Source organism: Vipera berus (genome assembly GCF_964194415.1).
Source record: "Vipera berus genome assembly, chromosome: 2".
Classification (NCBI taxonomy): domain Eukaryota; kingdom Metazoa; phylum Chordata; class Lepidosauria; order Squamata; family Viperidae; genus Vipera; species Vipera berus.
Genome location: NC_138203.1, coordinates 17983492 through 18010684, shown reverse-complemented (window position 1 = coordinate 18010684; position 27193 = coordinate 17983492). Strand labels below are relative to the sequence as shown.

At 43.4% G+C, this 27193-nt stretch overlaps 1 protein-coding gene across 4 annotated transcripts in view; it reads left to right on the top strand.

Annotated features, from left to right (window-relative positions):
* NPR3 (natriuretic peptide receptor 3) overlaps positions 1-27193 on the top strand; it is a 75617-nt gene that overhangs the window by 21756 nt on the left and 26668 nt on the right. For all 4 annotated transcript variants that reach the window (XR_014025633.1, XR_014025634.1, XM_081321295.1 and 1 more), the window contains exon 3: positions 2498-2664. Coding sequence is in view for 2 of the 4 variants with exons in the window: in XM_081321295.1 (XP_081177421.1) it covers positions 2498-2664 (167 nt within the window). In the remaining 2 variants the exon portion in view is untranslated. The remainder of the gene's footprint in view (positions 1-2497; positions 2665-27193) is intronic.

Below are 27193 nucleotides of genomic sequence, written 5' to 3'. Positions count from 1 at the left end.
TCAGAGAAAGGAGGCAAACCAATGTCCCCCACTTCCAGCTCCCTCAACCAGTCCAGAAGGATGCTATGATTGATGGTATCGAAGGCCACTGAGACATCAAGGAGAGCCAGAGGCACAGCTGTCTCTAAAACATGGAGGACTGTACTTTGGAGGACGTATAAACCTTTTTGAGCTTTCCATTTCAAAGAATTGTTGAGATTCTGCTATGGCCAATGGAAGCGGTGTGGTAAAATTTCAGTGTAGTGGGTGCATCAGAGACCCAACTTTCTTTTTCAGCTTGAATGGGATAAGGTTTAATGGTCCTCAGAAGTACAGTGCAGCTATGAGGAAATATCTTAATTTTCTCCCCAATTGTGTATTTGAAACTAGGAAGAAAGCAAGGGATTATCCTTGACTTCATAATAGAACAAGTATCCCATTATCCAGACACTTCTCTCTCACACTTATCCTCACTTGACCTAGGTGGGAATAATACTTTGGCAATAGAAACAAATGACTGTTTTTCATACCTGGCCTCCTGATTACAACCTCAGTTCATTCTGTTTTGAAATTTGAATCTTGGTATTTTTAGACATGTCTGGAGTTTTATGTCTAAAGGTGTTAAAAAAACAGTGTGACCTTTACTCTCAATTTTTTTTTAAAGGACACTTTATCCCCATATTAAACTCAAAGCCTCTTTTCTCTTTGTTTCTGAATTCTTTTTTTCTTTTCTTTTTTTTGGAGGATTTTCCACTAGACTGAAGAGAAAAAGATGGAACTATTTCTTTCCTGTTTTCTTATCTATTTTTTCTTGTAAATCAGAGCAATTTAACCTTATAACCACCCAGAGTCGCCTTTTGATAAGATGAGCAGCAAATAAATTAATGATAAATAAATAAATGTGACAAGGTAAAAAAAAAACCAGACATCCAGGCCACAAGTTTTGTTCTGGAATTCTGACAGTGGCTAATATTAAATTATACTATCATTTGTCGCTTTTGATAATTCTTTTCTAGTCCCACAGGATATGTATGCTCCTTTCCATTCATCCTGAATTTTCTGCAAACAATTATCTTTCTCTTTTGAAGTTTTTAAATAAAATTCCTTTTCAGTGTAACTATTTCAATCCATATGAATTCATCTCATAAGGAGATAATTATAGTTAATGAACATGTAAGACTTTTAATTGCACTGAGGTGAACTGATACGTACCAACTCAAGTTAGCATTATTACCGTAAATTGTATTTAGATATAGATGGATTCTGCTCCTAGAGCAGGGGTGTCAAACTCAATTTCATTGAGGGCCGCATCAGCATTGCGGTTACCCTCAGGGGGCTGGGTGGGTATGGCCAGGGTGGGCGTGGCCTACTGGGTGGGCGTGGCTAGAGTGCGTATGGCCTACTGGGTGGGCATGGCCAGCTCTACATCGTTCGCATCAAGGGTGCCTATGGGGGCCTGGGCAGGAGTGGGACAGATCTGAGGGTCTCTGGCAGAAGGAGGGTCTCTGGGCCAGGGCCAAGGCAGTGGGGGCCATTCCCTCACTGTTTCCAGGATGGCTTCGCGGGCCAGATGAAACCACTTCGCGGGCCGGATTGTTTGACATGTCTGTCCTAGAGCAAGAACGGGAAATCTCTGGCCCACAGGCTGAAGGCCATACAATGGAGTTTCCCAACTAGGTACTTCTTAGTCCATCTTGGCTAAATTCAATCCCATTCACAAAAGCCAGAAAGGAGAAAAGTAACTGTTCTTCTCTGTATAACTAACAGAACTGATGAGAATTTTTTTTCCTGCTGGCTGGTTTTCAGCATCTCTCCCACTGATGTGACCAGAAAGTGTTTCAAAGACTAATTGTCAGTCTTTGAGATTATATTCAAAGATCTTGAAAAAATCACCTCTTTCTACTTGCTCACTGCAACTGGACATTAAAGTAGTCAAGTGATCAAAATTCAGGCGCTTGACAACTCGCATGTATTGACAAAGGTTGTAGCATCCTGAGGTCACGTGATCACTATTTGCAACTTTCTCAGCTGCCTTCCAACAAAGTCAAGAGGAAAGATAGATTCACTTAACAACCATGTGATTCACTTAACAACTACATCAATTTGCTTAACAACTGTGGCTAAAAAGGGCTGACTAAAATTGGCATGATTCCCTTAATAGTTGCCTTGCTTAGCAATGGTAATTCTAGCCCCAATTTTGGTTATAAACCAAGGGCTACCTGTATTCTAGAGTTTATTTGTGCAGAAGGTCTTTTTGTAAATGGATTCTCTGTGTGGCTGCAGAGAATGCTGTTTGGGGACCCTGAAGTGATCCCATCTACTTTATAGCCTGTGGCGACTCACTTGGAGCAAATTTAAGCTTTAATTTGAAATGAGTCTCCTAGCATTGCCCAATATGCATTGTGTTATCAGGTACTTCTTGCTAAGCAAAGCAACACATGGGAAAATACAGCCAGAGGAAAACAAGCTCTTTATAGTCCCTGGTTTGGAATTGTAAATATTTTTATTTCTCCCTTAGGGAATGGTTCATGGAGGAGAGGAGACAAATATGATCTTGAAGCAAAGCAAGCATACTCATCCCTCCAGACAGTCACACTACTGAGAACATTGAAACCCGAGTTTGAAAAGTTTTCTATGGAAGTGAAAAGTTCTGTTCAGAAACAAGGAATCCATCGTGGTGATTATGTAAGTACCTGATTAAGAGCATCAAGAGTTTAGCATCTCTAAAATACTACTTGAAATAAATCAGGGGCGACATTGTGGTCTTTTCTAAACTGAATCAAAGCCTACTTCTATTAGTATTCCCATTTACTTGCTGTAGAAAATTGCTGTTTGTTCACAGTCATTTTCAATAGAGCTACTGTTATCGGTGAAATGGGTAGCATAAAAATAAATAAATAAACTTTGTTTTTATTTTTTTTCTAGAAGTGTGACTTCTAAGGTATGAAGTCGGGAAAGGATAGAGTCCATAACTCACAGCGCTTTTTTAGTTCCATTTCACTCTTTGTTTTCTTTTTACTCCAATATTATGAAATTACCTGGGACACGTGTCTCCAAATACACCTGCAAACTTCTCAGTGGTCACACAAGAACTTGTGCCAGAACATAAAAGATAGGAGAGAAAATTATCTCAAATGTGCTAGGTCCAAGGGAGATGCATGGGTGGTTTGCAATGAGTTGAAAGAGATTTATAACTTCTAGTGCTTTTAAAAGAGAAGCAACAAAACGTTTTCTCTTCATTTACATTATCATTGTAATGTTTGTGTTTTTTTAAATGAAACTTGAGGTAACCATGAATGGATTTTTATGTAAATGGAACATGAGTTCCAATTATTTCTGATCTTCTGCACACAGATTTAAATCAAACACTTTTAGAGTGTGGCTTTAGGACCAGGTACTGGTTGATGGATCTCAGCAATAAACAATAAAGTAGATTCTATAAATATAATTATATTTAGTAGTAGGGAAGAACTGTTCTCTCCAGGAAGACAATGGTGAGTTCATGCATCATGCTAAGTTACAGTGTGATTTGCTGGTTTGTGTTTTAATGTGTTGCATGAACTGAGATAGTTGTGATGTATTCCTGTTAACCATGTCTCAAAGATGCTTTTTCAAAAGGCAACTGGACTTTCTTTGTTTTCCTTGAAGACATTTCGCTTCTCATCCAAAAAGCTTCATTAGTTCTGGATGAAGCTTTTTGGATGATGGAACCAATGAAGCGTTTTGGATGAGAAGTGAAATGTCTTCAAGAAAAAAAAACAGAAAATCCAATTACCCTTTGAGACAACCATGACCTGGATGACTGAGAATCTCCATAGATACGTTAGCCATGCCTTAACTTAATACAATATGTAGGAAGTCAATAGGAGTTGGCTGTTGGGAACTCAAAGCAAAAAATTGGGAAGCCAAATGCATGACTTAGAATCACTTACTTAAGAGGGCCATGCAGAATATGCGGTGGAGCCAACACCACACTGTAACTAACATCACACTAACACCACACAGCATGCCCCGACGCTTGTTATGGATGGCTCGTCTGAGTTTTCGTAACGTTTCACAGTAGACATCTGAATTGATGGTCAAACCATGCCCCATGAACTTCACTAGCAGTACTCCTTTGGCATCTTCACATTTGGCGGGATTTTCTATGGCACCACTTCCGATGTGGTGTCGGTTCATGATAATGCTCGCCTGCACACAGCTAGACGCACCCAAGAACTTGAAGCAGTTCTGTAGGGATGTTTTTGATCACTCCCCCCCCCCCATAGCCCAGATTAGGCACCGAGCGACTACTGCCAAGGAATTTCAAACCTTGTAAGACGTTATAACAAGTACCTCAATTTGAATGGAAAAGTAATGTGGAAAAGTAATGTAATGTAGTTTTCTAATGTGTATAATAAAAGTTCTGTATCTGCGAGTGTCTGTCATTGATAACCAAATGGAGGTTTATTTCCGGATTGTCCTCATATGGTGTGAAAAAGGGCTGAAGTCAAGCTGAATTCCAGGTGATGTGATGTTTGCATCCAATAGTTTTCTTAGCGACGATATAGAAGTTATTTACTGTTTCCTTCTTTGGGGATGTTTCTGCCTATCTTACAATTTTAGAATTACTTGGAAGTTCTTACGCAAGTGCTAACTTTACCTGATTATAGTGGGGTTATGAGCCCAAATTCAACTAGATGTTCCCACCATTTAATAGCTTCTACAATAGCTTCTATTATTGGGGCTTCTCTTGTGTTCATGAAAATAGAGCATCATATATTGGGTAACTTACTGTTTGACTTGCTTTGTGAAGCTACGTTCCTTCATACCCCTTCATTCTTTGGACCAGCTCCTATAATCTGAGCCCCTATGGCTTATATTTAACCAGATACAAGAATAAGGATGGTAGGTTCATATTTATGGATTTAAATGTATTTTATTATTACTCAGTAGTGAAGCGCAATAAAATATAATAACTGACATCGATGTATGATAAATATATGTTGTTGTTGTTGTTGTTGTTGTTAGTTGCAAAGTCGTGTCCGACCCATCGCGACCCCATGGACAACGTTCCTCCAGGCCTTCCTGTCCTCTACCATCTTCTGGAGTCCATTTAAGCTCACGCCTACTGCTTCAGTGACTCCATCCAGCCACCTCATTCTCTGTCGTCCCCTTCTTCTCTTGCCCTCCACCTTTCCCAGCATTAGGCTCTTCTCCAGCGAGTCCTTCCTTCTCATTAGGTAGCCAAAGTATTTGAGTTTCAACTTCAGGATCTGGCCTTCTAAAGAGCAGTCAGGGTTGATCTCCTCTAGGACTGACCGGTTTGATCGCCTTGCAGTCCAAGGGACTCGCAGGAGTCTTCTCCAGCACCATAGTTCAAAGGCCTCAATTCTTTGGCGCTCAGCCTTTCTTATATAATATACCGTATATACTTGAGTATAAGCCGAATTTTTCAGCCCACTTTTTGGGCTGAAAAATTCCACTTCGGCTTATACTCCAGTCAACAAAAAAACTTACCGAGGACTTGTGCGCGGCCGAGGCTTTGGTGCTTCCGGGATCGCGCGCACCTCTCCCAAGCCACCGCCGTCCGAGACCTGCCGAAGTTTGGGGAGGTTTGGGGAGGTGCGCGCGCACCTCCCCAAACCTCCCCAAACGTCGGCAGGTCTCCGTTCCTCCGCGCCCTGCCTGCCTGCTTCTTTCCGCAGCGGAAAGAAGCAGGCAGGCAGGGCGCGGAGGAACGGAGACCTGCCGACGTTTGGGGAGGTTTGGGCGCCTCCCCAAACCTCCCCAAACGTCGGCAGGTCTCCGTTCCTCCTGCCGACGTTTGGGGAGGTTTGGGCGCCTCCCCAAACCTCCCCAAACGTCGGCAGGTCTCCGTTCCTCCTGCCGACGTTTGGGGAGGTTTGGGCGCCTCCCCAAACCTCCCCAGGTCTCCGTTCCTCCGCGCAGACCTGCCGACGTTTGGGGAGGTTTGGGCGCCTCCCCAAACCTCCCCAAACGTCGGCAGGTCTCCGTTCCTCCTGCCGACGTTTGGGGAGGTTTGGGCACCTCCCCAAACCTCCCCAGGTCTCCGTTCCTCCGCGCAGACCTGCCGACGTTTGGGGAGGTTTGGGCGCCTCCCCAAACCTCCCCAGGTCTCCGTTCCTCCTGCCGACGTTTGGGGAGGTTTGGGCGCCTCCCCAGGTCTCCGTTCCTCCGCGCAGACCTGCCGACGTTTGGGCGCCTCCCCAAACCTCCCCAAACGTCGGCAGGTCTCCGTTCCTCCTGCCGACGTTTGGGGAGGTTTGGGCGCCTCCCCAAACCTCCCCAGGTCTCCGTTCCTCCGCGCAGACCTGCCGACGTTTGGGGAGGTTTGGGCGCCTCCCCAAACCTCCCCAAACGTCGGCAGGTCTCCGTTCCTCCTGCCGACGTTTGGGGAGGTTTGGGCGCCTCCCCAAACCTCCCCAAACGTCGGCAGGTCTCCGTTCCTCCTGACGACGTTTGGGGAGGTTTGGGTGCCTCCCCAAACCTCCCCAGGTCTCCGTTCCTCCGCGCAGACCTGCCGACGTTTGGGGAGGTTTGGGCGCCTCCCCAAACCTCCCCAAACGTCGGCAGGTCTCTGTTCCTCCTGCCGACGTTTGGGGAGGTTTGGGCACCTCCCCAAACCTCGGCAGGTCTCCGTTCCTCCGCGCAGACCTGCCGACGTTTGGGGAGGTTTGGGCGCCTCCCCAAACCTCCCCAAACGTCGCGCAGACCTGCCGACGTTTGGGGAGGCGCCCAAACCTCCCCAAACGTCGGCAGGTCTGCGCGGAGGAACGGAGACCTGGGGAGGTTTGGGGAGGCGCCCAAACCTCCCCAAACGTCGGCAGGAGGAACGGAGACCTGCCGACGTTTGGGGAGGTTTGGGGAGGCGCCCAAACGTCGGCAGGTCTGCGCGGAGGAACGGAGACCTGGGGAGGCGCCCAAACCTCCCCAAACGTCGGCAGGAGGAACGGAGACCTGGGGAGGTTTGGGGAGGCGCCCAAACCTCCCCAAACGTCAGCAGGTCTGCGCGGAGGAACGGAGACCTGGGGAGGTTTGGGGAGGTGCCCAAACCTCCCCAAACGTCGGCAGGAGGAACGGAGACCTGCCGACGTTTGGGGAGGTTTGGGGAGGCGCCCAAACCTCCCCAAACGTCGGCAGGTCCGCGCGGAGGAACGGAGACCTGGGGAGGTTTGGGGAGGCGCCCAAACCTCCCCAAACGTCGGCAGGAGGAACGGAGACCTGCCGACGTTTGGGGAGGTTTGGGGAGGCGCCCAAACCTCCCCAAACGTCGGCAGGTCCGCGCGGAGGAACGGAGACCTGGGGAGGTTTGGGGAGGCGCCCAAACCTCCCCAAACGTCGGCAGGAGGAACGGAGACCTGGGGAGGTTTGGGGAGGCGCCCAAACCTCCCCAAACGTCGGCAGGTCTGCGCGGAGGAACGGAGACCTGGGGAGGTTTGGGGAGGTGCCCAAACCTCCCCAAACGTCGGCAGGAGGAACGGAGACCTGCCGACGTTTGGGGAGGTTTGGGGAGGCGCCCAAACCTCCCCAAACGTCGGCAGGTCTGCGCGGAGGAACGGAGACCTGGGGAGGTTTGGGGAGGCGCCCAAACCTCCCCAAACGTCGGCAGGAGGAACGGAGACCTGGGGAGGTTTGGGGAGGCGCCCAAACCTCCCCAAACGTCGGCAGGTCTGCGCGGAGGAACGGAGACCTGGGGAGGTTTGGGGAGGTGCCCAAACCTCCCCAAACGTCGGCAGGAGGAACGGAGACCTGGGGAGGTTTGGGGAGGCGCCCAAACCTCCCCAAACGTCGGCAGGTCTGCGCGGAGGAACGGAGACCTGGGGAGGTTTGGGGAGGCGCCCAAACCTCCCCAAACGTCGGCAGGAGGAACGGAGACCTGGGGAGGTTTGGGGAGGCGCCCAAACCTCCCCAAACGTCGGCAGGTCTGCGCGGAGGAACGGAGACCTGGGGAGGTTTGGGGAGGCGCCCAAACCTCCCCAAACGTCGGCAGGTCTGCGCGGAGGAACGGAGACCTGGGGAGGTTTGGGGAGGTGCCCAAACCTCCCCAAACGTCGGCAGGAGGAACGGAGACCTGCCGACGTTTGGGGAGGTTTGGGGAGGCGCCCAAACCTCCCCAAACGTCGGCAGGTCTGCGCGGAGGAACGGAGACCTGGGGAGGTTTGGGGAGGCGCCCAAACCTCCCCAAACGTCGGCAGGAGGAACGGAGACCTGGGGAGGTTTGGGGAGGCGCCCAAACCTCCCCAAACGTCGGCAGGTCTGCGTGGAGGAACGGAGACCTGGGGAGGTTTGGGGAGGCGCCCAAACCTCCCCAAACGTCGGCAGGTCTGTGCGGAGGAACGGAGACCTGGGGAGGTTTGGGGAGGTGCCCAAACCTCCCCAAACGTCGGCAGGAGGAACGGAGACCTGCCGACGTTTGGGGAGGCGCCCAAACCTCCCCAAACGTTGGCAGGAGGAACGGAGACCTGGGGAGGTTTGGGGAGGCGCCCAAACCTCCCCAAACGTCGCGCAGACCTGCCGACGTTTGGGGAGGCGCCCAAACCTCCCCAAACGTCGGCAGGTCTGCGCGGAGGAACGGAGACCTGGGGAGGTTTGGGGAGGTGCCCAAACCTCCCCAAACGTCGGCAGGAGGAACGGAGACCTGCCGACGTTTGGGGAGGTTTGGGGAGGCGCCCAAACCTCCCCAAACGTCGGCAGGTCTGCGCGGAGGAACGGAGACCTGGGGAGGTTTGGGGAGGTGCCCAAACCTCCCCAAACGTCGGCAGGAGGAACGGAGACCTGCCGACGTTTGGGGAGGTTTGGGGAGGCGCCCAAACCTCCCCAAACGTCGGCAGGTCTGTGCGGAGGAACGGAGACCTGGGGAGGTTTGGGGAGGCGCCCAAACCTCCCCAAATGTCGGCAGGAGGAACGGAGACCTGGGGAGGTTTGGGGAGGCGCCCAAACCTCCCCAAACGTCGGCAGGTCTGCGCGGAGGAACGGAGACCTGGGGAGGTTTGGGGAGGTGCCCAAACCTCCCCAAACGTCGGCAGGAGGAACGGAGACCTGCCGACGTTTGGGGAGGCGCCCAAACCTCCCCAAACGTCGGCAGGAGGAACGGAGACCTGGGGAGGTTTGGGGAGGCGCCCAAACCTCCCCAAACGTCGGCAGGTCTGCGCGGAGGAACGGAGACCTGCCGACGTTTGGGGAGGTTTGGGGAGGTGCGCGCGCACCTCCCCAAACCTCCCCAAACTTCGGCAGGTCTCCGGACGGCGGCGGCTTGGGAGAGGTGCGCGCGATCCTGGAAGCACCGAAGCCTCGGCCGCGCGCAAGTCCTCGGTAAGCTCCGGGCGGTCACTTGCTTCGCGTCTCCTGAGGGAAGGGGGGGCGACTGGAGCGGGCGTGTTTCCTCGCCTGCTGGGCGCCGCGATTTGCCCGGGGAACGCACGGGCCCCGAATGGCAGCGTGGAGCGAGGAAGCGGACAGCCAGGGCTTCCCCGAGAGCCGCGGCCACACAGGGTATTCCTGTGTATTCAGGCTTGCAAAATGGCGGATCGAGCCTCTGCTGGCGGCAGAGGCTTGCAGAGCGCGGATCCAGCCTCCGCCGGCGGCGGAGGCTTGCAGAACGGCGGATCGGCTTATACTCGAGTCAACAACTTTTCCCAGTTTTTGGGGGTGAAATTGGGGGTCTCGGCTTATACTCGAGTCGGCTTATACTCAAGTATATACGGTAGTTTAGATAATCATTTAGTAAATAATTGACTCAATAACAGTGACAATGGGTGCATCATTTGAAGATCTAAAGAATCAGATTGTCCTGAACAAATTCTGTTAATGTGGTTGTTAAGAAATGAAACTGACTTGAAGTCACATAATCAGTAAACAGTTTAAAGAATACTTCAATAAATAACCTGTTGTCCATTTTTGCTACTAGAAGACAATTATGTGATTTTCCTTGGCTTTGTATTTGATCTCCCAAATAGGCTGTATGACAGAGAAGGTGGCTAAGATTTTAAAACAACCTCTGTATCAGAGTTTTTGCCTATTCCAAAGTGTTGAGATGTAGTCCCTGTTATTTCACTTTCCCCATGAATATAATCTCCTTGGAGCTTCTTCAGGTGTAAAATTTTATGTCAGCCAAAGTCTTTCATTTGCAGATAATTGAAGAAATTGCTTGAAAGTAAAAACCACCTTATGCAGACTACACAAAAGATTACTCTGACACAGTATGTCTAAGCATTTCTGATGCTGCTCAAATCCGAAACATTTTCACTTGTAATCTTTCAAATCTGCCATAAAACAACCTGGATTTAAATTAGCATCAAAAGAGAATCTAAAGACTACACACATGCACACACACCCTGAACTGTGACTCTTAATCCTGACTCTTTCTTAGCAAACAAGAAAAAGGGTTTTTTTCCTGATTCTCAGCCAGAGACATTAGTATTTGTATAGAGACAGAACTGGCCACTTAGGATGTGCTTCTTAAAAATTGGGCTTCAATTAGATCTTGTCTTTCTAACTGCTATTAGTATCTAGTTTAAATACCAAACTGGTAGGAAAAGGCTTGAAATGAATCTACCTATAATTTTTTACAGAAAGAAAAAGATGGCAGTTTGGAATCCCACATCTAACAATTCGGATTAAAGCAGTGAATATTATCCTGCAACATTATCCAGGGACACATATAGTTGCCTTCATTTATAAAGCAGTGAAAGCCCATCTATTGTACAGTGCTGTAAATTTATACTACAGATAGGCCTCAGTCTATGATTGTAATCAGGCCTGCCCATCACGGCCATAAGTCATAACAATCATAAAATGGGCCGTCCCTTCATCAACCTAATTTTATGACCTTTTTTGCAGCAGCTGTTCAGCAAATGCTGCAATCATTAAGCAAAAAACATAGTTAAGCAGACCAGTGGTTCACTATGGGCTGGTTTTGATGGAAAACAGAAGTAAATGCTGGTGTTCAGCAAAAAATATTGTGAAATTATCTGGCCACAAGATGCTGAAAATGGCTGAAAATGCCAAGCACCTAAAATGCAGTCACGTGACCACAGAAGGGAGGTGGCTATTGGGAGTTTGGAACCAGGTGTAGGTACCACCTGTGGTCACAAGCCTAGGACTAACTGTGTAGCTCCACTAGCATTAAAATTGTTTACTTTATTATATTAAATAATATAATATGTTATTATATTTTTTGCGATGCTGGTTTATGTTGTATATAATTTTGTTTTCAGCTCCATTATGCTATGTTGTAAGTACACACTGAGCAAAATAACTATTATGGCTAAACTATTAACTACATGTATGTCAATAACCGTGTTAATACTTTAAATATCTACACTGCAGCATTCCTTCAGTTGAAGTCTTCCAGGTGCGTTAAAACCAAAGTTCCCAGAAATCCTACCCACTTTATTCTTTGACTTTCCTGGAGGTTAAAGTTCCAAGACATCTAATGTAAGACCAGATTGAGGAAAGGCATGTATGTACTGTATGTATATAATTTTTTGTCACCTATCTCATAATGAAATGACTCTGGGCTGGAATACAGTATAAAGGCTCTTGGTCTCCAAGTTATAGCCCTCAAGGGACATGAAACAAGGGATGAAAGTAATTAGGTCAAGGCAGGACACAAACAAATTACTATGGTACAAACAAATAATTAACAAGCCTCACCTTGATTCTAAAAACAGTTCCCACAAACTGTCATTTAAATAAGTGTGATTAGAAGGCTTGGTGTCAGATTTAAACTGTTTGATTTGGAATACTGAGGTCAATTTAACCGAGATCCCTAAGAGGGCAATCCTTGTCAATTGCCACTGTGCCTTCTAAAGAAAAATCAAGGTTTTTTTCCCCCCACAAATATAGCTATTTGGCCAATACCTTATTATTACTCTTTCATCAGACCACAGATTGTGGGGTAGTCAAATCTTGACATTAAAATGTTTTTCTTACTGGCACAGCTCTCAGAACGTTCTTTGCTTGTATGCAGAATAGGAACACTGTATTCCTATGTTAAGCAAATGTAAAGCCAATCTCGGCTGCAATTAGAGTAGATACCTGTTTTTAGCTCCTTGTGAAGGAGGCTACTTGTATCAATCTCCCCATGTTATCCCTGCTTTGTCAGTCAACTAAGAGTAGACAGAAGATGAACATTGAACTTTATTCATGTTATAAATATCAGCTTACAAAATAAACTGGGGGTGGTGGTCTTTATCCGTCTGGCTCCCCAATGTTTATGACAGACAACCCCCATCTCATAAGGTGAATCTCATTTCCTCATTCTGCTCAAATTGTTGGAACTATTAACTTTATCTTGCTCTGTCTCCAAATTTAATAGCTCCTATGAGACCCAGCTAGTAGCAAGAAACTATGGGAACTGTGGCCCATAACCCCTGAAGAGCATCTACGAGTAGATGATGGAATCTTTGCTTATAGATGTGCATAGTAGACTTGCAAAATTGACTGAATGTGTGCAAGACTGAAATGGATTTTACTAGAGAGATTACAAGTAGTCTTTGACTTATGACCGGTCACTTAGCTACTGGTCAGAGTTACAATGGACCTATCTGGAGGTAGTTACAATTTGGATTTAAAGTTTTGGGAGTCAGACCTTCCCTCCCCACAATCACACGAGAACACTTTGGGCACATGGTAGTTGACTTACATTTATGGCATCCTTCTGATCACCTGACTTTGTTTTATGACAATTTTTTTTAAAATTCCATTTATATCCCGCCCTTCTCCGAAGACTCAGGGCAGCTTACAAGCTTAGCAGTAGCCTTCATTCTATGTATATGCCTGCTTATTAGGGTTTTCATACACACCCCAAGCGGCATTATTACAAAGTCAGCTTAATTGCCTCCAACAATCTGGGTCCTCATTTTACCTACCTCGGAAGGATGGAAGGCTGAGTCAACCTTGAGCCTGGTGGGATGCGAACCTGCACTAATTGCAGGCAGATGGTGTTACTTAAGGAGGCATTAGCCCACTGCTCCACCAAGGCTGAAAACTGACATTTACATCTGGTTTTCAGCAAAACTCGCAGACAGCGAACCATGGATTTGCTTTATGACCATGGCATTTGCTTAACAGCCATCACAAAAAGGTGATAAAATTACATCAGTCATGTGATTGGCTTGCTTTATTACCATCACACCTTAGTACAGTTATGACTGTAATGGGCAGTCTCCATTACAGTCATACCTCAAGGACTATCTGTAATTGTCAATTTCTTAGTTTAAGTATTTCTGCATCAATGCATTCCCAGAAGGCTGCCAGAAATGGTCCTTCCTTTTGAGATGGGATATGATCAAAAGTGCCTCAGAATAAACTGCATTTCTGGGTTTGATTTCTAAATCAGATAATTTCAAAACAGAAAAATATTAAAGAGAAACATTGTTGATGGAAGTTGTTACTGCATTTAGGAGTACTGTGTTCTATTATTATGTCTTGAATCCTGAGAAAAGAATCATGGGAAATTGATTTATGGCACTTTTCCATGTCTTGGTGCCTACATTTGGGGGGGCCTTGACCCTAAAAGGTATAATCTTGGTTTTAAAATGGAACTTCTCCCAGAAGGGTAGAGACATCTGACTTTAACCCAAGCCACCTGTATGGACTCTTTCAAACATCATACAGGTAGTTCTCAAATTACGGCTGATGATTCAGCAGTTGTTCAAAATTACAACAGTGCTGAACAATAAGAGTTATGACCCCTGCCTGACATTATGCATCATCCCCTTAGTCACATGATCAAAATTCAGGCACTTGACAATCTGCCTGCCATTATACCAGCTGCCGAGGCACTGCAACTGTCCCTACTTGTCAATCTCTCCCCCACATCTCACCTGCCCAAAGCTGCCTGGGTCCTGGAGGCCTCAACTTGATCCTTAACTACTTCTTGTCCCAGCACACCTGGCTTCACTTACCTTTGTGTTGTTCTGCAGCTGCTGTCTGGTGCGCCTTGCACTATCTTGCTGGCAGGCCCCATTGTTCAGAAAGTTCTTTTTCCAAATCTCTGAGGCACCCCCACTCTCTGCTTAACAACCCACATGATCACTTAATGATCTCATCTGGGAATTCCAGGATTGCAATTATTGAGAAAAGCAGTCACTGCACGCCTCAACATACAACTGCAATGACTTATGATGAAAATTCCAGTTTTGACTATGATTGTAAGTCGAGGACAACCTGTATGAAATTCTCTGGAGTTCACAGAGTAAAATATGTTGCCTAAACCAGAATTCCCCACCTTTCTGGCTTTGCGGACCAGCTTGGGGGCAGGGGGGGATGGTTTGCGGGGTGGCAGGAAGCGTGCACCGTTCCATTTGCATGAGTGGCAAGCAAGCATGCCCACTGCTCACGCAAACGGAGCACACACACTTGCCCCCTGCTTGCACAAGTGGGGATGCACACATGCGCTCACCCACCCTTTTTGCAGTCTGGTTCTGAACTGCTCAAGACCCTGTAGTGGGCTACAGCGCTGGAGTTGGAGACCCTTGGTCTAAACTATTGTTATTTAATTGCAGAAGCCATTGGTGGTAGAAATGTCAGCTTTGGCAGACCTTTTGACTTGACTGATTCACCATGCCAAAGCAGTAGGAAAATACCATAACTGAAATACATGTAGTAGTGGGGAACAATAAAATAAGAATTTGGAAGTCATCTGTTAGACACAGTCCCAAGTTGAGCTCACTTATGCACACACAGCCTGTTGAGGCATGCAGATCTTGTAAGTCCTCCTTATTCTCCAGCTGGATTTTTCAGATATGTGCAACTAGAACAGAAAAGACAAGTCCTGGTCAACGTCTGGGAAATAATTAGGAACACTTTCAGTTTCCACCAAATACTGAGTTATATCAAGTCTTTCTGGAATACATGGAGATCCAATGAATCTAAAGTAGCAGCAAAATTTTACTGATTAAAATGTACATTTATGCTCTTTCTTTCTTTCACACACACACACACACACACACACACACACACACACACACACACACACGTACACCAGTGCAGAAATCTGCACTTACAGACCTTTTTCTCAACCAGGCTGCCAGTCACTATCTAGAACCCCAGTTTTGGATGCAGGACAACTCAACTCAACTCAAAGATTGGGCTGGCTGGGCTTCAGGAACTCTTTTCTCCCCAAAAGTCCTTCCTTTATTGAATCAAAAGACTGGTAACTACCGGTAAATTCACAAGTGTGGTACGTGTGGATTGGGTTGGGGTGTTTTCCATTGGCTCAGGCCCAGCCTCCTTTCTCTGCTTCAGGAGACATTTCTTCTTTGATCCCAATCAATTTGTTTCCTTCTTATCTACTTCCCTGAAGGGATTTTTTTAGACAAGATTCCTGGCTTTTATCCTCTCTGCTTATGACCCTACTTCATCTTTAGATGATGGCAGCTTTTACTGTTTACTTTTCTTTGCTTAATTTACTTATTCAGAGGTATTTTGCATTAAGACCCTTTGTAATTAACAACTCAATCTATGTTTTCATCAGTTAATAATGAACCATTGTTGTACCACTCTAGTCCGCTCCTAAAATTGCTGTCTATTTTAAAAAGTTAGCACCAAATGTTATACATACTTGTAGTGCAACAGTTAATTCCCAAGAAGGCAGTTTCATAATAGAGATTTCATTTATTTAAAGAATCTGGCCAAAGTTGCATGACTTTTGTTTTAGAAGGTCTTATTGTTTTGCTGAGAAAGGGAACGATAACAAAACTAAATCTGGTTTCCTCCAGATTATTTATATTAATTGTGCCATTACAATTTGAGAAGTTTTTAATCCATATATTTAAAGAGCTGTCTGAATAGAAAATACAACAACAAGCAGATTTTGATTGAAACAGAAATAGCCAATTGTTTTACTTCTTATATGAAGGAGCCGAAAGAGACATTGCAGATGTAGAATGTCCACTTTTGGAATCTTTTTTCTTTCTTTCTTTCTTTCTTTCTTTCTTTCTTTCTTTCTTTCTTTCTTTCTTTCTTTCTTTCTTTCTTTCTTTCTTTCTTTCTTGGATAATGCACGTTTGTCTTCTGCAAATGAAATCAAATATTGAAAAGGTATTTGAATCACCCCAGATATGGTGCTAGGTCCACTGAGCATGATAACCTGGTCACTTAAGGCTCTAACACCATGGTGGCGAACCTATGGCACGCGTGCCACAGGTGGCATGCAGAGCCTTCTCTGTGGGCATGCGTGCTGTTGCCCCAGTCCTAGGCCTTCAGCTGGGTTTTATAAAACCTTTTCGCTTTAGGCCTCCACCGCTGTGTGCAAAAAAAAAAAAGGTTCAATCAATCAATCAATTTCAACTTCTTGTGGGGGAAAAAAATTTCTTGCAAAATTGGAATTGATTGATTGAACTTTTTAGTCCCACCCAGTCCGCTGTTACCACCGTGGTCACGCCCACCCAATGGGCCACGCCCACCCGGCACCCGATGATACATAAGTGGGTTTTAGGTTGCAGTTTGGGCACTCGGTCTCTAAAAGATTCGCCATCACTGCTCTAACAGTTGCTTCTGCATAAAATGTTGAGTCCAGTGGAGTTTTAATATTATATGAACCATTTGATAAATATGGCTCATTATGTGGCGTGAACATAGAAAATGGATTAATTAATTTGGTGAATTAAACATGTTATATGAACCGAACCAATGAGTTACATTGTTGAGAAGTAAAAGTACTTCCCCAAATTTGTTGTTCCTTATGTAACACTACAATTTAAGGCCTGGGGAGTATTAGCAGATACATATAAATACTGAAAAGGGGGAACCCTTTGAATTTAACATTATTCCTAACACAATTAAATTGTCTATAATAACATGGGTAGACAATCTTTGGAATATTTAGAACTTTGAGAAGATGCTATCAGAACTGTCACAAAATGGATGCTTGGGGGGATAATCAAGAAGAGAACCAACCTAGAAATAAGGAGAAATTTCCTGATAGTAGAACAATTAATCAATGGAATGGCTTGCCTTCAGAAGTTGTAGATGCTCCATCACTGGACGTTTTTAAGAAGAGATTGGGTGACCATTTGTCTGAAATGGTATAGCAGGGATTCGACTAGAATTATTCTGTTGTTCTGTTATAATTATTTACAGAATGGTTGCCATAATGGCCAAGCCAAGTCTTATGACCCCCATTATCCACAAAGCAAAAAAGTCCTCATGCTCAGGAAGCTTCTTATCATTGGATTTATTAATAGTTTCTCTTCATAGACCGAGAAAGTGCTGGCTGAAACCCACTGGTAATTTGTTGTTTTCTATGAGCGCCAGTGGGACCAATACTGGGTCCAGAAAAAGTATTGTAAATACATTTCATGCAACCTGCCAGCTCTCCCTCCTTTTTAAAATTAAAAGTATTTTTACAATTGGTATCCAGAATGTGATAAATACCAAAGGAACAGTTTATTGGGATCCCCTTGCCCATTTTTATTTTACAAGGAACAATGTGCATAAACAGTAAGGCCGTCCCAGGGCAAAAACAAATGCTGTCATATCTGATTGGCCAAAATTGTTTTTTCAGCTCAAGTTCAGGCACAGCCTGCTTTTTATTAAATAATTCTAAACTTTTGCAGAAAATTGGCTTAGGCTTTACTTTTCAAAGTTTTTAATGCTACCTCTGTTACTGGTTTCAGGGGTTGGACTTAATAAATGGTTCTTTTATTTATGACTCAATATTCTGTGCTGGGATGGTTTTATGACCTTGGCTATTTGGCCTTCTGAGGTTAGCAGGCAATCCATAGCTTGTTTTCCTTTCTCATTTAAAGCTAATGGAATTAACTAATTTAACACTATTTTTTGGATGGAGGAATACATTGGTTGGTAAGATCAATTTTTATTCCTCAGTGCCAGGGACACTGAACAGCATCCTTTTATTAAATTTCTTTATTCCCTCAAATAGTGAGTCAAAATAATGATATATAATTTTATATCTGATCCTCATTTTTTTAAAAAAAAAATAATAATAATGAACCAACTATTCCACCATGAAAGAGGACAAAACTGACACTTTTCTGAAGCAACGATGGCTTAACTGCCTAAGACAGCCGGATGGATGACTACCAAAATTAGCAAAGTCATGAGCTGATCAGTGATTTTTCATGCCAAACTGTCCACTTCCTTTATCTTTTATTTTTCTTATCTCATCTCATCTCATCTTCAGAAAGAGAGTTTATTGGAATTCGATCGGTCTAGAGATGGGAGCTGCAAAATAAGGGTGAAATGGTATCAGTAAAACCACTGAAAGAGGACACTAAAGCATAACTTGTTCAGTGGGTTGTGCTGCGCTAGCCTTTCCCCCAAATGTCTAAGTAGGATTCATGACAGGCAGACCTTTGTGTCCTCATTTGAATGCATCAGAAGCAAAAAGAAAGACAATTTTAAAAGGCTGTTGCTAGGGGATAATTTGTCCAAGTGAATAGGCCCATTCAAGTATCTGGAGTGCTTTTTTCTAATTGTCTCCGAGTGGGAGCAAGAGAAGGGGGAGGAAGCAAGTCAAAATGAGCTTTAAACTCATGAAGAAAAGAAGAATTTTTCATGCTAGTTTACGTATTGCTGAGTGAGCCAATCTACTAATAATTATAAATTTGAGATTTGACCCTGCGGTCATTAAAATCAGCAGGAGAGTTGTTGTTGACAAGAGATATTGCATGTTTTTCAGCAGTGAAGAAAATAATAATGTGGCTGTACTGTTTTTGTATTCTGCTATAAGCCACTGGAGTTTCTTTGTCCTTTGATATTTTGATTACTTTAAAATAAAAACTGGCTTATCCAGACTAGCCAGTTGCCTTTTCAAGGGAATAGACTGATGACTGTTTCTGGAGGACAGAAATAGGCAACATCATTATCAACTAGTCCCTCAATTGTCATCATAGCTTGTTTTTGTTCTCCATCTAAAAATACACTTTCCCATGTTATATTCTGTTCAGTGCGCTGAACTGTCTGTTTTGGAATACACATTTCAGTTTGTTGCAGTTTAATCCCAGCAATCCACCAGCTACTCTACAAAGGCAGAAACACCCTTCAATTCAGTCAGTGCTGACCACAATCTTTAATAGTTTTAAGAGCTACCTTTACTGTGCTATTACAGATAGTCCTTGACTTACGACCACAATTGACACCAACATTTCTGTTGCTGAGTGAGACAGTCGTTAAGTGAATTTTGTACCATTTTACGACCTTTCTTGTTGTAGTTGTTATGTGAATCACTACAGTTGTTAAGTTACTAATATAGTTGTTAAGTGAATCTGGCTTTCCCCATTGACTCTGCTAGTCAGAATGTCACAAAAGTTAGTCACACGACCCTGGGACACTGCAGCCGTCATAAATATGAACCAGTTGTCAAGCATCTGAATTTTGAGCACATATCCATGGGGATGCTGCAATGGTCGTAAATGTGAAAAACAGTCATAAGTCACATTTTGTCTTGTATATAGAAGGTTACTGGTTCATACCTGAAAGACATATCATTGTTTTTAATTTCAAAGTTTCTTTCTTATACTTAAAAACAAAAAAAGGAGTGGTGGTTGAACCATTCTGTACCAGTCTATGCTTGGGCCCATCAATTCAGGATTATAAAACATGCATATCTTTGCAGCATTGGACCTTGCCCACATCTGTTCTGCAGCATAATCTACCAGTTACGGAAATGGCAAGATGGGCAATGCAATACAATCAAAATTGTGCCTTTTGTAGTACTAGAAGAGACACAAGCTTGTTACTGTCCATGGCATTCATGCATTTAATTCCTGCAGCGTTTACTTCTGACCTAGTTGGAAATTTGTACTTAGACAAGTGGTGGATTCGTTTCGGTTCTTGGAAAGAAGCCCTGCAGTGAGATTTCAGTACTGTATGAACTTTGCTTACAACCCACTGAAAAATACTGTAATGAGTGAGAGGCCAAAGCATGCCAGAATGTTCCAGATGAAATTACAACAAAGCAAAAGGAAAAGATGTGTATATTCATACAGTCATAGGATCATAAAGTCCTGGATTCTTAGGATACATTTCTATGGGAAAGAGGAAAGATCTTTGTCATTCTTGAGAGACAGAATCAAAGATTACTTCATTACCCTTGAAGCAAAATTGAAAACAAATCAAGATGCACACAATCGCTTCATAAAATTATTGGGAATGTACAGAGATCAAAATGTGATGCACATGAGGGTCTGCATCTAGGACCCGCACTTTTTTCTGGGCTTGTACACCTCCTCTCTACTGGCATGAAATTATCATAAAAGACATGGTGTTTAAGGTATATGTGACAGCAACTACTTGTCCACCCGTGTGCTGAATCTTCTTTTGTCCTTCCAATTCAGATTCCTCCACAGTCACAGGAGCTATTGCCTTAAATTCTCTTTGAGTTCAAGGAAGAGATAGGAAATAGAGAGGTGGGGGGAAAATGATACCTAGCTCTAAGAAAAAAAGAATTAAGATCCTTCAATATCTTGTTCTGGAATAAAATAGAGTTTTGGCATTAAATCAAATAGTTCTGTTAGACTGCCTGGCAGACCTTGAAAGAAATTCTAGGAGACTTGATTTTGCACAACTTAGTTTGATTTGAACCTACCTGGAGTCTCTCTGACATATAACATGGCATCTCTAGATAATAACCTCTAATGCATATGGGAATGAAGTCATCAGAGTGAAGGTGCAAATTCCCTCTTATAACCTTGGATAGTTCAAACCTATTGCCTTTCTTCAGTAGATCCTTTTTGTGAACTCCTTGGCCTTGAAGTTGAGCAATTCTGTATTGTTTCTATAACGGGCTTCTCTGTGTTGAGAACTGCTGGCTCTCAGCTGGACTGTCAGAGATTCTGTATGTGTCCAAATTCAAATATGTGCTGAACAAGATGCAGAAAATACATTCACGCATGGTCCTCTCTTCCTTTTAAAGCAGGAAGCCAATTAATATGCCTAAAGGAATGAGAGATGCAAATATCAATTCCCTTCACTAAATGGGCATCAACAGGTATATTTGATCCATTTGGCAAACAGGGTTAGCTGCAAGCTCGGGAGGGTGCAGTGAATAGGGAAGAGCATCACCTCTTACAAAAAGCAATTTCAGCCATTGTAAAACATCATGCTGTGCCCTCTTTTCCCCTGGTCACATGACTGCAATTTGGGCACTTGGCAACCAACTTACATGTACAACTGATTGTCGAGAGCCTCATGATCGTGAGATTGCCATTTGCAACTTTTTCTGCCAGCTTCCCCACAAAATCAATGGGGAAGACATCAGGGAAAGCTGCAAGCAGAGGGGAACTGTAATATTTCAGCCAGCAACTCTTTTTGCTCCATCCACTTAATGACTCAGGAGATTACTTAACAACTACAACTGGGAGTCATTGCAGTCATTGAATTGAACAGTGATGTGGGCATTTTGCTTAGTGACTGCTTTCTCAATGACTAAGATTCTGGTCCCAGTTTTTGTCATAAGTCAAGGACTACCAGAGTGATGTCCAAATTACCTTGGAGATTTTGTACATTAGTATGTGTCATGGTCCTGTGACGATGTATGAAGTTTTTCTTTTTACTACGGTAGAAACAGATGATTACATTGCCAATTATGTTTTCTTGTCCCATGCTCATGAAAATGGAGTACTACCAGTGGTGGGATTCAGCCAGTTCACACCACTGAACCGGTAGCTAATTTTTTGTTGCCCACTTCCGAAAGTGGCATCCAGACAGGGAACCAGTTGTTCACATATTTGAATCCCACCACTGAGTACTACTCAAGTGAAATATAAATATTCAGAGCAGCAAATGATGTTCTGTTTATATTGTAATATAGACATAACTTGCCATACTGAACAAATTGTAACCTAAAATTAAAAAAACAATATTGATATTTCACTTTATAGTATTCATTTTGTAATGAAATGTTGTCTTTTAAGCGACACAAAGGTTAGTCTGCAATCTCCTATCACATTTTGTAAAAAATAAAAACACAAATCATTTCTAGGCAGGCCTTATGTCATTGAGAGGTATTTTTGTAAATAAGATGATGCTAAAGACTCTTTCATTCATCTTTTAAGTAATTTTTAAAAGAATGAAAGTTGTGGCAGAGAACCTAGCACCAGGGCTTTTTTTTTCTCATAGAACGCTCAGAACGGAGTTCCGGCACCTTTTTTGGATGGAACCTTGTAGGGTAGGCAAGGCGGGTTGTATGACATGTGTGAGTACCGGCACCTTTTTCTTTTACAAAAAAAGCACTGCCTAGCACACACCAAGAGACATCGAACAGCTCTGTGGACATAGTGGTTTCCCTGTCAGCCATTGCTGGCTTATGAAACTGCCATTTGATCATTCAAAAAAAGTGTAGGATGTTGCTGATAAGACTGCATGAGATGCTGATGGTATCTGGGGTTCTGATGCTTGGGAAGAACAAGGATAAGGAACTGAATTCACCCGGGAGTTCAGATGCCTCTCCCTCCCCATAGCGAAATCTCTATGATCAGGAAGAAGCAAGGAGGCCTGAGGTGAATGAAGGAAGTCAGCCATTGCTTCCATGTTCCTCTTTTCTACAGAGAAGGGGCTGATTATTATTGATGTTGTTGTTGTTGTTAGCTGCGAAGTCGTGTCCGACCCATCGCGACCCTATGGACAACATTCCTCCAGGCCTTCCTGTCCTCTACCATTATTGATAGACCTGATAAAAGGAGAGAGAGAGAGAGAGAGAGAGAGAGAGAGAGAGAGAGAGAGAGAGAGAGAGAGAGAGAGAGAGAGAGAGAGAGAGAGAGAGTGTGTGAGTGTGAGTGTGAGTGTGAGTGTGTGTGTGTCTGGAATGTCTGATGGGAAGCCCAAAAGTTTATTTCTGCTGGAGACAGAAAGATTCATTGCATGGCAAAACCTTTCATTGACTTTGTAGCTGGTCCTAAATCTGATGAAGAAGAGGCCATTCAGGTTTCATCAGCAAGACAATAGAAAGAATTTGGGGTGGAGGATTAAATTTACGGGTTGTTTGGTAAGTTGGCAAGGTAACTGTTGCCAGGATTTTACAGACATTTACGGTTGTCCAAACCCTTTGAAAAGAATGTAGCAATTTGAAAAAAAAAGGATGCAGTGAAGGGGGGGGGGTTGCTAATAAGCATTTCTGTTTGTTCAGAAAGGAATTTGCATCCTCGTTTGTAAGTCATTTGTCACTGTGATATATGCTCTACATTTATCCTGCACATACTATTATTAATGAGAAGTAAGATGAATGTCTATTATTATCTGCATAAGAAAGACAGCCAGGAGTAATTCAAAATTTGCTTGGTTCTTCCCACTGGAGATACACAAAACATAATAGTGTTGGAAGGAACCATGAAGGTCTTCTAGTCCAACTCCCTCCTCGAGCAGAAGACCCTATGTCATTTCAGATAGATGGTTGTCTAGTCTCTTTTTGAAAGCCTCCAGTGATGGAGCACCCACAACTTCTGAAGGCAAGCTGTCCCACTGATTAATTCTGTTAGGAAATTTCTCCTCAGTTCTAGGTTGGTACTCTCCTTGGTTAGTTTCCAACCATTGTTTCTTGTCTTGCCTTTCAGTGCTTTGGAAAATATTTTGATTCCCCTTCTCTATGTAGGAGTTCCTCAAATATTGGAACAGTGGTATCATGCCCCCTCAGTCCTTCTTTTCATTAGAATAGACATACCAATTCCTGTAAGCATTCTTCACAGTACCAAGCAACACTTTGGGTGTTTTGTCCTGCAGCCCCTTGATCATCTGTCCTCCCGTCTTCCTCTTCCCTGTACAGAGCAATGGGGGAGGAAATAGATGCCTATCCTGGACATTTGCAAACGACTGTTGAAGTCAAGTGTGTGGTTGCATGACATTGGGTGTTTGTGCACAGCGAATTTCAGCCCGCATTGTTGAAGTTAAAACCTTTACCTCCCATCTGTTTATAGGTAGTCCTTGACTCACAACCACAGTTGAGCCCAAAATTTCTGTTGCTAAGCAAAACAGTTGTTAAATGAGTTTTGCCCCATTTTATGATGTTTCTTGCTACAGCTGTTAAGTGAATTACTGCAGTTAGTAACACAGATATCTGGCTTCCCCATTGATTTTGCTTGTCAGAAGATCACAAAAGGTGATCAAATGACCTCAGAACACTGCAACCCTCGCAAATACATGCCAGATGCCAAACATCCAAATTTTAATCATGTGACCATGGGATGCTACAACGGTCATAAGGGTGAAAAATGGTCATAAGACACTTTTTTTCTGTACCCTTGTAACTTTAAACTCTGACTAAATGAATGGTTGTAAGTCAAGGACAACCTGTACATCAAATTGTTCCTAACAGCTGACTATAATATTAAAATGTATGTTTTTTATATAATTCTATCATTTCTTCTTATTTCCAAACTCTTTGAAAAGAATGCAAAGTAGTTCCTTAAAAGTATCCACTGAGATAAATCAGTCGGTTTTAGACTTTTCAAAGCAATCACTCAGACAAGATTGTAAATCCATACTCCTTGGGAAGACGATACAAGAGCCAATTGTTTGAATAGTTTTGGAACTTCTTTTGATATCTAGCTATCTCTATAAGTGGCTGAACAAAATTTACATAATAAACATTTTCAACTTTAACTGCCCTTAGTTTTACTTGTCCTTTAAATATGTTAGAGATCATAAATGTTTGGAGGAATTAAAAACTGGAATTAAAAACCCACCAAGAGATAACTACTTTTACAGTTGATGTACAGGAAGTTTTGGATGTTTGCAACTCTATCTTGGTTATTTTCCCATTGAATGCATATTTCACGTGCCTTTAAAATTAATACTGGAATATTTGTACATTCTGTGGCCAGATTTTTGCACTTTGGGGATCCATAATATAAATATGCTGTATTTAAACGGATAATGAGTATTTCACTGATGTAGTTTGCTAAAATTCAATAGTTGTTTTGGATTTTCTATAAAGTATGGAGAATGCAAATGACAAAAATCATTGAGGGAGATGGGTGGTGTAGAAACATAAAATATAAATAAATAAAATAAAAAAATTAATAATGCAATTATATTCATACATTTATTGAAATCAGATTGATTCTATCAGTTTTTCATCATAATCAGCAGTGTAAGAATCAGAACAGAAATAATCAAATATTATTCTTAAAAGTATATTTTCTTTTGTTTTCTTAAAAATTTACTAAATATCACCCACTCTGTTGTTTTCAATGTTAAATGTGGGTTTTATTTTTATTTTGTTTTATTCGTATGATTACTGACACAGCATGCAACTCTGGGTGGCAGAATTATCATATGAAGAAAAAAAATGCAAGTATTTCTTGAATTACAATCCTGATGGTGCCTGCCCATCAAGGTTATAACTTGTGACAATTATAAACCAGGTCACCCACGTGATCAAGCTGATTTTAACAACCTTTTTTTGCAGTGGTCTTTAAGTGAACCAGTGGTTTGCTATAGGCCAGTTTTGCCAAAAAAAACAGAGGTAAATGCTGTTTTCAACAAAACTGCCATAAAATGTGGCCATAGGTCTATGGCAGGGATGTCAAACTGGTGGCCCACGGGCCGGATGCGTCATGCACAGGCTATGCCCATTCCAGCACCACAAAGGCAAAAAATGTTGCAATATGTCACATGATGCAATTGACTTTAACACCCATGGTCTTTGAGATACTGCAAATGGCCATACATATTGCCTAGTTGCCAAGCACCCAAAGTGCAGTCATGTGACATGGGGGCAGGGTCAGCCACGAGAACTTCCAATCCAGGTTGTAAGTACCCACTAGGACACGGGTGTCAAACTCACCAAGCCACGTGACATGACATGTCGCGACATATCGCGACTCTTCACATTGCTGGCAATGGGGTGGGTGCGGCTTTGGTATGATGAAACTGGCCCACAGGCCAGCACTTTGACACCCCTAGGAGGTCTGTGGCAACTGTTTTTATAAGTACCCCTAGGGAGGTCTGTCCTATGTAAGTCAAGAACTACCTGTGGTTCATCTAATTCAGTAACTTGTCATTTTAGGTTAGTATCACATCTCCAAGGTCTTGACAAGCCATTTATCTACCCATGCCAGTACATACAAATCTTGGTCCAGGCCCTAAGTTTGCAAGCTTCCTTCTTGTTCCTGAAGATCAGTGTTTACTCAACCTAAGATATGTGGACTTCAACTCCCAGAATTCTCCAGCTAGGAGTGAGAAATACTGCTATAGACCAGGGCTCTTCAAACTTGGCCCTTTTATGACTTGTGGACACCAACTCCCAGTATTCCTCAGCCAGACATGCTGGCTGAGGGATTCTGGGAGTTGAAGTCCACAGGTCATAAAAAGGGCCAAGTTTGAAGACCCCTGCTATAGCTGGAATTTCTGAGGGTGACCTGAGCTCACTCACTGGAAGTCTTGAAAATAAACTGCTGGAGGAAGTGCCTCTGGATCTTTAGGTGAGATAAGACTCATTGGCATGCATGGATAATGCCAGATCATCTTGAGTTACAACAAAAATGTTGCAGTTGCATTACAAATGCTATTTTCTTCAGTGTGTCTGAATACATAACTCTTCTGTCATGAAATGGCAACTGCACTTGTGCTTGGATTAAACTATTTCGAAATGCAGATTTTCTGTTCTGAGTGATCCTCCGCTTAAAAAAAAACATCCCAGTGAAACTAGATATGTCTAGAAGGTTTTGTTTGGACTTGCTTTCTTTGATACTGGTTTTCTATATGTAGTTTTGGGAACGGGAGTAGCAAAGCCAGACACTTGACCCAAGCCACACTTCAAAGGTTTCCGGAGACGAAGATCTCATTTAGAGATTTGCAGGATTTTCCCTTCACTTAAGGCTATGGTGTTCCTGCTGTTTGGAGAGATTAAACCATGCTTTAAAAAATGGGTCTAAACTGTTTTACTCCATCATGCAGTTTCCTAAAGGCTTTTTCTTTCTCTCTCCCAGTGTTTAAACTGCACATCTGCGGCAGCAGCTGAGTTTCAACCTGCTAGAGGCGTGAAAGACACATGCCTTGTCATGGATGTAAGAACATTCCCGAACTAATTTATAATCAGCAAATATTATTATAGATTATCCCCCAACTCGGTATCCCTTATTGTTAAGTCCCCACTGTTAATTCCCTCTTTGGTAGACACACAGCAACAGCCAGCAATGATAAGCACAGACAACTTAATTTGAAATGGCATACATTTCATGTTAGACTTTGGCAGCTACTTCAACTGAAAGTAATTCTTCCCACTCATAGAGCCTCATTAACAAGA